The sequence below is a fragment of the Leptopilina heterotoma genome, unplaced genomic scaffold (genome assembly GCF_015476425.1).
Source record: "Leptopilina heterotoma isolate Lh14 unplaced genomic scaffold, ASM1547642v1 Lhet_61, whole genome shotgun sequence".
NCBI classification, from domain to species: Eukaryota; Metazoa; Arthropoda; class Insecta; order Hymenoptera; family Figitidae; genus Leptopilina; species Leptopilina heterotoma.
Window position 1 is genome coordinate 1,098,381 of NW_025111142.1, and position 11,597 is coordinate 1,109,977.

At 22.0% G+C, this 11,597-nt stretch overlaps 1 protein-coding gene across 1 annotated transcript; it reads right to left on the reverse strand.

Annotated features, from left to right (window-relative positions):
- Positions 1-385: 385 nt before the first annotated feature.
- On the reverse strand, positions 386-11,246 carry LOC122509597 (tetratricopeptide repeat protein 5-like). The gene is made up of 8 exons (XM_043623778.1): positions 10,965-11,246; positions 9,744-10,094; positions 9,252-9,491; positions 9,101-9,154; positions 1,779-1,964; positions 1,459-1,631; positions 1,218-1,362; positions 386-742 (listed from the first exon to the last, which is right to left on the reverse strand). Exons 1-8 carry the CDS (start codon positions 11,046-11,048, stop codon positions 623-625), a joined length of 1,353 nt encoding a protein of 450 aa, XP_043479713.1. The 5' UTR covers positions 11,049-11,246; the 3' UTR covers positions 386-622.
- Between the last annotated feature and the right edge of the window lie 351 nt (positions 11,247-11,597).

Below are 11,597 nucleotides of genomic sequence, written 5' to 3' on the forward strand. Positions count from 1 at the left end.
CCTCAAAATTTTTTTTGCTTCCCTTATTCAGAGCGTGTTACTTATTATAAATTTACGAAAGGAGAAAGAAAGAAATAACATTTTTTTCTGAGTTTCATATCACAAATATCGTAGAAATAATTTGAAAATTTGTTTTATTTCTGAGATCGAAATCATATTTAAATCTATAGTTATCTATATAAATCTATAATATTGTTTTACAAACATTTTTTTTTTAAATCGTCGTTATAAATTATACATAGTATTCTTTTTTTTTACAATATTGTTAAAAAATAATTCTATAATCATAATTTAAAAAAAAATCGATAATTAGAAATTTTATCTTTTTAAAATTATTTTAAGTACAAAATTTAATTTTCTTTGTTCAAAAAAAAAAAAAAAAAAAAAAAAAAATTTGAGTCAATGATTGTATAGAAAAAAATTTTATGACTAGGAAAAATTGTTCTGTACACAATTTGTAAAATTCGATCTAAATTTTTATAAATTTTACTAACTTGTGTTTAGTGACTGTAAACAAAAATTGGTTGTCACTTAAAAGTTTTGAAAAATATTAATAAAACAAAAAATTTGAAAAAAAATTGTTTTTTTTTAAAAACTATTTCAAATTTAAAAAAAAGAGATGCTAATCACTTTTTTTCATTGAAGAAATTCTAATTCCCGCCTGTTGTTCCCAGCTCATTTTTTTTCCATTCACAACAAGAATTAATGGCGTCTCAACTCTTATCGACATGAAGTCAAATGTCTGTAACAAAAAAAAAAAAAATTAGAAAATAATTATCATCAAAATTGTGAAATTATGAACAGTTTAGTTTTAATTGAATTAAATTAGAACCACTTTAATTTTAACAAAATTGAATTAATTAAAATTTTATTTTAACTGAATTAAATTAATTAAAATTTTATTTTAACTGAACTAAATTAGGATAAATTTAATTTTAACTAAATCAATTAAAATTTAATTCAGTCGATTTTTCTTCAATTATATTAATTTTTACTCAATACAATCGATTTTTCTTCAATAAAATCAACTTTTATTGAATTAAATACATTTTTATTTAACTAAATTAATGTTAATTCAATTAAATTATAATTTTATTCTCAACTAACAGAATTTATTTTAATTTTCATTAAATAATTAAAATACTATATATTAAACAAACTTAATAAATTTATGTTATGTTTTTTGATGTAGAAAAAAATAAATAAAGTCTATTTACTTGTTCTTTGTTACTGAATTTCTGATGAGTAACGAAAGGTTCAGGAATCGCGACCGAATCACCATTTGTCACACCGCGGCCTTTCGCTAAATTATAAACAGTCACAGCCACGCAAGTTTGCTCCTTATCAATAAGACAAAAGGTACTGAAAAAATTGAAAGCAAAATGTTAAAATTAAAATATTAAATATTAAAATTAGAATATTAAATGTTAAAATTAGAATATTAAATGTTAAACTTACAAAGGCACACAATCAGAATCCTGAATCCAACACACAACTTTTCCAAAAATAACTTTTTCTAAATTCACTCCAGGAATTAAATTTTTTAATAAAATTTGTTCTAATTTTACAGTTTTGTTTCCAACTGTGTAAGAACCGCCGCTATAAGGTCCCAAATGCTTCGAGTCTAGAGACTGAAATTTAATTTTTAATAATAATATTTTTCATAATCAACCTTGAAATATTTTGAAAGGTTTTTTTTCTAATAAAAAAAATATTAAAACAAAAAAAAGTAGGTAAATAGGTGGAGAAGAATTTTTAGAATAAGAGATAAAATTTACTTTTATCATTTGAAGAAGCCTCTTGGGTTTCAGTCTTCCTTTACTATTAACTGAAGTTTGTAGGTCTTTGAGGTACTGAAGGAGATCCTCTTGCTTTGTCCGAGGAACATCCCATGTTGGATCCAGTAACATCGACCTTTCAAAAGCCTCAAGTGCGGATTTATATTCCTCTTGATACTTAAGTGCCTGGTGGGGTATAATTCATATTTATTATTGCCCTGCTTTTTTTTTTAAATAATATTAAATTATCTATTTTAATATTTTCCATCGATATTATAGACTTAAATACGAAAATAAAATCTAGACTTAAAATCTTTAAAGTAATCAATTTTTCTAAACTTTTTCAATCCATTTAACTACAATTCTTCTTTAAATCAATTATTTTTAATAATTTTTTAAATTTAATTAAAATCTTACTGAAATTTATTATATTAAAGAATTTTATAACATTTTTTGAAAGTAATTGAAAACTTTTTCAAGAATTTTATTTAAAATTTTTTTAAATAATTGAATTCCTAGGAGGAACTTAAATAATAATTTTTATGTAATAAACTATAATTGGATTCATGCGAAGAATTTTATTAAATTTTGTTTAAATAATTGCAATTTTGCAAAGAATTTAATTAAAATGCCTCAATAATTGAATTTTAGGAAATAATTTTGTTATTTATCTTTAATAATTCAATTCTTTCGAAGAATTCTTTATAAAAATAATTAAATTTTTACGAAGATTGTTAGAACAAATTATTAACATTTTTTTTGAAAATAATTGAATTCGTAAAAAGCATTCTAATATTTATAAAAATAATTAAATTTTTGTGTACGATTTTATTAGAATTTTCTGTAATAATTGAATTTCCAAGAAGAAATTTATTACAGTATTCCAACAAAAATCCGAATTTAAAATTCCATACTTCTCCATGATTTCCAGGTCAAATTTTTACGAAATTCCAGTGAAATTTTAAATCTAATTTCATTATTTTTGGGCTCTTTAAAAACACTTTACTTATTTAAAAGTCTCCACCTTTTGGTGAAAAATCTAAAATTATCATAAATTCGAAAAAATTCAAAAATCCGAATTTCTTAAAATTCAACATTTTTTCCTTTTTTTTATGGGATTTAGCTTCATTATTTTTGTGCTTTTGGTAAATACTTTACTTATTAAATAGTCTCAAATCTTTGGTAAAAAATCTAAAATTATCATAAATTTTCAAAAATTCAAAAATCCGAATTTCTTAAAATTCAACATTTTTTCCTCTATTTTATGGGATTTAGCTTCATTATTTTTATGCTCTTAGAAAATACTTTACTTATTAAATAGTCTCGACTCTTTGGTAAAAAAACTAAAATTATCATAAATTCGAAAAAATTCAAAAATCCGAATTTCTTAAAATTCAACATTTTTTCCTTTTTTTTATGGGATTTAGCTTCATTATTTTTGTGCGCTTGGAAAATACTTTACTTATTAAATAGTCTCGACTCTTTGGTAAAAAATCTAAAATTATCATAAATTTTCAAAAATTCAAAAATCCGAATTTCTTAAATTCAACATTTTTTCCTCTATTTTATGGGATTTAGCTTCATTATTTTTATGCTCTTAGAAAATACTTTACTTATTAAATAGTCTCGACTCTTTGGTAAAAAAACTAAAATTATCATAAATTCGAAAAAATTCAAAAATCCGAATTTCTTAAAATTCAACATTTTTTCCTCTTTTTAATGGGATTTAGCTTCATTATTTTTGTGCGCTTGGAAAATACTTTACTTATTAAATAGTCTCGACTCTTTGGTAAAAAATCTAAAATTATCATAAATTTTCAAAAATTCAAAAATCCGAATTTCTTAAATTCAACATTTTTTCCTCTATTTTATGGGATTTAGCTTCATTATTTTTATGCTCTTAGAAAATACTTTACTTATTAAATAGTCTCGACTCTTTGGTAAAAAAACTAAAATTATCATAAATTCGAAAAAATTCAAAAATCCGAATTTCTTAAAATTCAACATTTTTTCCTTTTTTTTATGGGATTTAGCTTCATTATTTTTGTGCGCTTGGAAAATACTTTACTTATTAAATAGTCTCGACTCTTTGGTAAAAAATCTAAAATTATCATAAATTTTCAAAAATTCAAAAATCCGAATTTCTTAAATTCAACATTTTTTCCTCTATTTTATGGGATTTAGCTTCATTATTTTTATGCTCTTAGAAAATACTTTACTTATTAAATAGTCTCGACTCTTTGGTAAAAAAACTAAAATTATCATAAATTCGAAAAAATTCAAAAATCCGAATTTCTTAAAATTCAACATTTTTTCCTCTTTTTAATGGGATTTAGCTTCATTATTTTTGTGCGCTTGGAAAATACTTTACTTATTAAATAGTCTCGACTCTTTGGTAAAAAATCTAAAATTATCATAAATTTTCAAAAATTCAAAAATCCGAATTTCTTAAATTCAACATTTTTTCCTCTATTTTATGGGATTTAGCTTCATTATTTTTATGCTCTTAGAAAATACTTTACTTATTAAATAGTCTCGACTCTTTGGTAAAAAAACTAAAATTATCATAAATTCGAAAAAATTCAAAAATCCGAATTTCTTAAAATTCAACATTTTTTCCTCTTTTTTAATGGGATTTAGCTTCATTATTTTTGTGCGCTTGGAAAATACTTTACTTATTAAATAGTCTCGACTCTTTGGTAAAAAATCTAAAATTATCATAAATTTTCAAAAATTCAAAAATCCGAATTTCTTAAATTCAACATTTTTTCCTCTATTTTATGGGATTTAGCTTCATTATTTTTGTGCTCTTAGAAAATACTTTACTTATTAAATAGTCTCGACTCTTTGGTAAAAAAACTAAAATTATCATAAATTCGAAAAAATTCAAAAATCCGAATTTCTTAAAATTCAACATTTTTTCCTTTCTTTTATGGGATTTAGCTTCATTATTTTTGTGCTTTTGGAAAATACTTTACTTATTAAATAGTCTCGACTCTTTGGTAACAAATCTAAAATTATCATAAATTTTCAAAAATTCAAAAATCCGAATTTCTTAAAATTCAACATTTTTTCCTCTCTTTTATGGGATTTAGCTTCATTATTTTTGTGCTCTTGGAAAATACTTTACTTATTAAATAGTCTCGACTCTTTGGTAAAAAATCTAAAATTATCATAAATTTTCAAAAATCCGAATTTCTTAAAATTCAACATTTTTTCCTCTATTTTATAAGATTTAGCTTCATTATTTTTGTGCGCTTGGAAAATACTTTACTTATTAAATAGTCTCGACTCTCTGGTAAAAAATCTAAAATTATCATAAATTCGAAAAAATTCAAAAATCCGAATTTCTTAAATTCAACATTTTTTCCTCTATTTTATAAGATTTAGCTTCATTATTTTTGTGCGCTTGGAAAATACTTTACTTATTAAATAGTCTCGACTCTTTGGTAAAAAATCTAAAATTATCATAAATTTTCAAAAATTCAAAAATCCGAATTTCTTAAATTCAACATTTTTTCCTCTATTTTATGGGATTTAGCTTCATTATTTTTATGCTCTTAGAAAATACTTTACTTATTAAATAGTCTCGACTCTTTGGTAAAAAAACTAAAATTATCATAAATTCGAAAAAATTCAAAAATCCGAATTTCTTAAAATTCAACATTTTTTCCTCTTTTTAATGGGATTTAGCTTCATTATTTTTGTGCGCTTGGAAAATACTTTACTTATTAAATAGTCTCGACTCTTTGGTAAAAAATCTAAAATTATCATAAATTTTCAAAAATTCAAAAATCCGAATTTCTTAAATTCAACATTTTTTCCTCTATTTTATGGGATTTAGCTTCATTATTTTTGTGCTTTTGGAAAATACTTTACTTATTAAATAGTCTCGACTCTTTGGTAAAAAAACTAAAATTATCATAAATTCGAAAAAATTCAAAAATCCGAATTTCTTAAAATTCAACATTTTTTCCTTTCTTTTATGGGATTTAGCTTCATTATTTTTGTGCTTTTGGAAAATACTTTACTTATTAAATAGTCTCGACTCTTTGGTAACAAATCTAAAATTATCATAAATTTTCAAAAATTCAAAAATCCGAATTTCTTAAAATTCAACATTTTTTCCTCTCTTTTATGGGATTTAGCTTCATTATTTTTGTGCTCTTGGAAAATACTTTACTTATTAAATAGTCTCGACTCTTTGGTAAAAAAACTAAAATTATCATAAATTCGAAAAAATTCAAAAATCCGAATTTCTTAAAATTCAACATTTTTTCCTTTCTTTTATGGGATTTAGCTTCATTATTTTTGTGCTTTTGGAAAATACTTTACTTATTAAATAGTCTCGACTCTTTGGTAACAAATCTAAAATTATCATAAATTTTCAAAAATTCAAAAATCCGAATTTCTTAAAATTCAACATTTTTTCCTCTCTTTTATGGGATTTAGCTTCATTATTTTTGTGCTATTGAAAAATACTTTACTTATTAAATAGTCTCGACTCTTTGGTAAAAAATCTAAAAATATCAAAAATTTTCAAAAATTCAAAAATCCGAATTTCTTAAAATTCAACATTTTTTCATCTATTTTATGGGATTTAGCTTCATTATTTTTGTGCTTTTGGAAAATACTTTACTTATTAAATAGTCTCGACTCTTTGGTGAAAAATCTAAAATTATCAAAAATTCGAAAAAATCAAAAATCCGAATTTCTTAAAATTAAACATTTTTTCCCCTCTTTTATGGGATTTAGCTTCATTATTTTTGTGCTCTTGGAAAATACTTTACTTATTAAATAGTCTCGACTCTTTGGTAAAAAATCTAAAATTATCATAAATTCGAAAAAATTCAAATATCCGAATTTCTTAAAATTCAACATTTTTTCCTCTATTTTATGGGATTTAGCTTTATTATTTTTGTGCTTTTGGAAAATACTTTACTCATCCAATAGTCTCGACTCAATGATAAAAAAACTAAAATTATCGAAAATTTTCAAAAATTGAAAAATCCGAATTTTTTAAATTCAACATTTTTTCCTCTATTTTATGAGATTTAGCTTTATTATTTTTGTGCTCTTGGAAAATACTTTACTTATTAAATAGTCTCGACTCTTTGGTAAAAAATCTAAAATTATCATAAATTCGAAAAACTTCAAAAATCCGAATTTCTTAAAATTCAACATTTTTTCCTCTCTTTTATGGGATTTAGCTTCATGATTTTTGTGCTCTTGGAAAATACTTTACTTATTAAATAGTTTCGAATCTTTGGTAAAAAATCTAAAAATATCAAAAATTTTCAAAAATTTAAAAATCCGAATTTCTTAAAATTCAACATTTTTTTCTCTATTTTATGGGATTTAGCTTCATTATTTTTGTGCTCTTGGAAAATACTTTACTTATTAAATAGTCTCGACTCTTTGGTAAAAAATCTAAAATTATCATAAATTTTCAAAAATTCAAAAATCCGAATTTCTTAAAATTCAACATTTTTTCCTCTCTTTTATGGGATTTAGCTTTATTATTTTTGTGCTCTTGGAAAATACTTTACTTATTAAATAGTCTCGACTCTTTGGTAAAAAATCTAAAATTATCATAAATTCGAAAAAATTCAAAAATCCGAATTTCTTAAAATTCAACATTTTTTTCTCTATTTCATTGGATTTAGCTTCATGATTTTTGTGCTCTTGGAAAATACTTTACTTATTAAATAGTTTCGAATCTTTGGTAAAAAATCTAAAAATATCAAAAATTTTCAAAAATTTAAAAATCCGAATTTCTTAAAATTCAACATTTTTTCCTCTTTTTTATGGGATTTAGTTTCATTATTTTTGTGCTCTTGGAAAATACTTTACTTATTAAATAGTCTCGACTCTTTGGTAAAAAATCTAAAATTATCATAAATTTTCAAAAATTCAAAAATCCGAATTTCTTAAAATTCAACATTTTTTCCTCTCTTTTATGGGATTTAGCTTTATGATTTTTGTGCTCTTGGAAAATACTTTACTTATTAAATAGTTTCGAATCTTTGGTAAAAAATCTAAAAATATCAAAAATTTTCAAAAATTTAAAAATCCGAATTTCTTAAAATTCAACATTTTTTTCTCTATTTTATGGGATTTAGCTTCATTATTTTTGTGCTCTTGGAAAATACTTTACTTATTAAATAGTCTCGACTCTTTGGTAAAAAATCTAAAATTATCATATATTCGAAAAAATTCAAAAATCCGAATTTCTTAAAATTCACAATTTTTTCCTTTCTTTTATGGGATTTAGCTTCATTATTTTTGTGCTCTTGGAAAATACTTTACTTATTAAATAGACTCGACTCTTTGGTAAAAAATCTAAAATTATCAAAAATTTTCAAATATTCAAAAATCCGAATTTCTTAAAATTCAACATTTTTTCCTCTCTTTTATGGAATTTAGCTTCATTATTATTTAAATTTCTATTTAAGAGAAGAAGTGGAAAACAGGAGAAATTTATAAACTTTTAAAAATTCCAGTTCTTTTCCATGATTTCCCTGATGTTCAGAAGCCTTTTAAAATCTTAAAATCTTTTTAAAATGTTTTTAATCTTAATCCTTTTTTTATAATTTCCATGATTTCCATTATTTCCAGATTCTGGAGGAACCCTGTTATTACTTTTAAAAATAATTGAATTCATGTGATGAATATTGTTATTTATAAGAATAATTGAATTTTTCAAAGAATTTTATAAAGACGACTCAAAATAATTGAATTCTTGTGAAAAATTTGAAGTTTCTAATTATTTATAAAAATAATTTGAATAGTTGCTAAGAAATTTATTAAAATTTTCAAAAATAATTGAATTCTTAAGAAGAATTTTATTATTTAAAAAAATAATTGAATTATTGCGAAAAATTTTATTAAAATATTTCAAAATAATTGAAATTCTGCGATGAATTTTATTACTTATGAAGATAATTGAATTTTTGGGATGAAATTTTATCAATATTTTTGAAAAATAATTAAATTTCTGCGAATAATTTTATTATTTATGAAAATAATTGAACTCTTGCTTTGAATTTAATTAAAAAATTTTTTAAAAAATTAAATTTTTATGAAAAATGTTATTATTATTAGTGAAAGTAATTGAATTATTGTGAAGAATTGTATAAAAATTTTGTTAAATAATTGATTAATTTCATTTTTTCGAATTTTTTTTTTAAAATACTATTCTAAATTAATTATATTCCTGTGGGAATTTTATTACAATTATAAAAATAATTTTAGATGAATTTTATTAATTTTTTTTTAAATAATTGAATTCTTTTGCAAAATTTTCTAGAATATTTACGTACCACTGCCTTATTGTAGAAAAGATCGGGATTACTTTTGGCAATAATGTCTTTTTCCTAGAATGAAAAAAAATAAAATTATAAAAATGATGATCAATGTCTTTCGTATAAAAATAGAAAATAAATCTTTTTTTTTTGCTTATATTCCTCTTACGGCTTGATTGTAGGCGGACATGCAGAGACGTAAAGTTGCCGGATTTTGTTGAACAGTAAAAAATGAAGAGAGGTAGGCGTTACCCAAAATAGCCCAAGATGTACCGTCCGAAGTGTCGAGGCTCACCGCATCCTTTGCATGCTCAACACCCTGCTGAACATTTTTTATCCTTTGTTCCTGTGTCGCTGGCTCTTGTCTCAAAACCATCGATAAATTTCTCAACGACACCTTATTTCTGCCCTAGAAAAAAAATATTCCTCTCTTAGACAATGAACTTCAAATAAAATTGCGGATATTCAAAATATAAAAATATTCAAAATATAAATATTCTAAATATAAAATGAATAAAAAAAAATAAACAAAAAAAAGAAAAAGAATAAAATAATGAAATGAATGCAAAAAAAGTAAAATAATGAAATGAATGAAAAAGAAAAATTTTTATCAATAATAATAATTATTCTCGGTGTTAAATTTAAAAAAAGAAAAACGTACGTGAGGCAAAGCTCCGGAAAAACAATTTTTCGCCTGTTGAATATCGTCATTTTTCCAATAACATTCACCGAGTTCATTCCATGCTTCAATTAATTTTGGTTCCAATTTCACTGCTTTACTTAAAAGTTCCTCCGCCTGTGGAACGTGTCTATTTATTACATTGAGTGCTTTGCCTTTTAAAAAATAATATTTCGCACGAGCGCCATCGATTTCATAGCCTTTATAATCGTCGAATTTCGTTAAAGCCTCCTTCATTTCTTTTTCAACGTCTCGATTCTTATTGATTGCCTCCTCAATTGCATGATTCTCGAAATAATGATCGCGAAACAAATAAAGTGACTTCACTTTTTCCTGAAAATTTCCAAAACAAATTTTTACTACATATTTACTTTTAATTATTTTTATTCATTTTATTACATTTTATTAGAATTACAAAAAATAATTCCATCCGCAAAAAAAATTCCTTTTTCTTTAAAAATTAATTTAAAATTAAACCTAACAATTTATTTATTTATAATTTATTAAATTCAATTAATGAAAAATACCGAATTGACGAATTTCAATTTTTAATAATAATAAATTAATTATTTACTATTTGTAAATTATTTTTTATAAATAATTTATTTAATTTTGTTAATACTAAATAATAATAAATAAAATTAAATAAATAATTTTTTGCTGAATAATAAATATATTTTTTACTGAAAATATTAATTTTATCAAGGAATTTAAATTATTTGATTATTTATTGTTAAGCAATAATTAACTATTAACAAGAAAATTTATTGTAAATTATAAATATTATGTTTCTATTTATTCAATAAATTGTTAAAAAAAATTTTTAAGTAACAATTAACTAACAATAAATATTATATTTTTATTTGCATTTATTCAATAATTTTAAAAAAAATTGTTAATTAACAATTAATAGTAAACAATAAATATCGTGTTTATAATTATTTAAGAATTTTTTTAAGAAAATTAATTAATTAATAAAAAAATAAATAATGTCTATATTTTTATTTATTGAATAATTTGTTTAAAAAAAATTTGTTAACTAATAATTGACTATAGAGTGTAAATATTATGTTATTAGTTAATTAACAACTATTATTTTGTTAATTTTGTCAGTGAAATAATTAACTATATAAGCAATAAATATAATAAGCAATAAAATTAATAAACAATAGATAATAAATAATAGAAACAATAATTATTTACCGTTAAAATAAGAATTGGATCTTCTTTCACAACATTCGGATCTTTTGCTCCATCAACAACTTTATCGTCAATAATTGCCGACATTATTTGCGAAAAATAAAAATTCCCCTTAGTTTAGAGAAAATTCTCCACAAACATATTTTTAATTTTCACCAAAAACAATTTCACTTTGGAAATACACTTTTTAAATTGTTATATTTTTCCTAATTTTCGGATAAATATTAATTCTCCTTTTTTTTTTGTTTGACAACAGCGCGTGTTTTAGCTTAAAAGGTTATAAAGGATAAGTGTCAAAAAGGAAAAGAACACAAATTTTATTGTCTAGTGACCTCTGAGTTTGATAAGTTACCATTGACTCTCTACTTTACCATCGCTCGTAATAATTCTAAAATTTCTTATTAAAATTTTTTTCTGTTTTAAATATTTAAAATTTTATTATTTCCTAATATTCCTTATGTTTTATTATTAATTTTATTAAAAATAATTTGAATTCCTCCGAAATATTTCATTTTTTTTTCTAATTTTTAAAAATATTTGAATTTTATTAAAAAATTTTGAAAATATTAAAAATTTCCAACAAAATTGTTAAAAATAATTGAATTTACATGAAAATTCTCGAAAATAATTGAATTT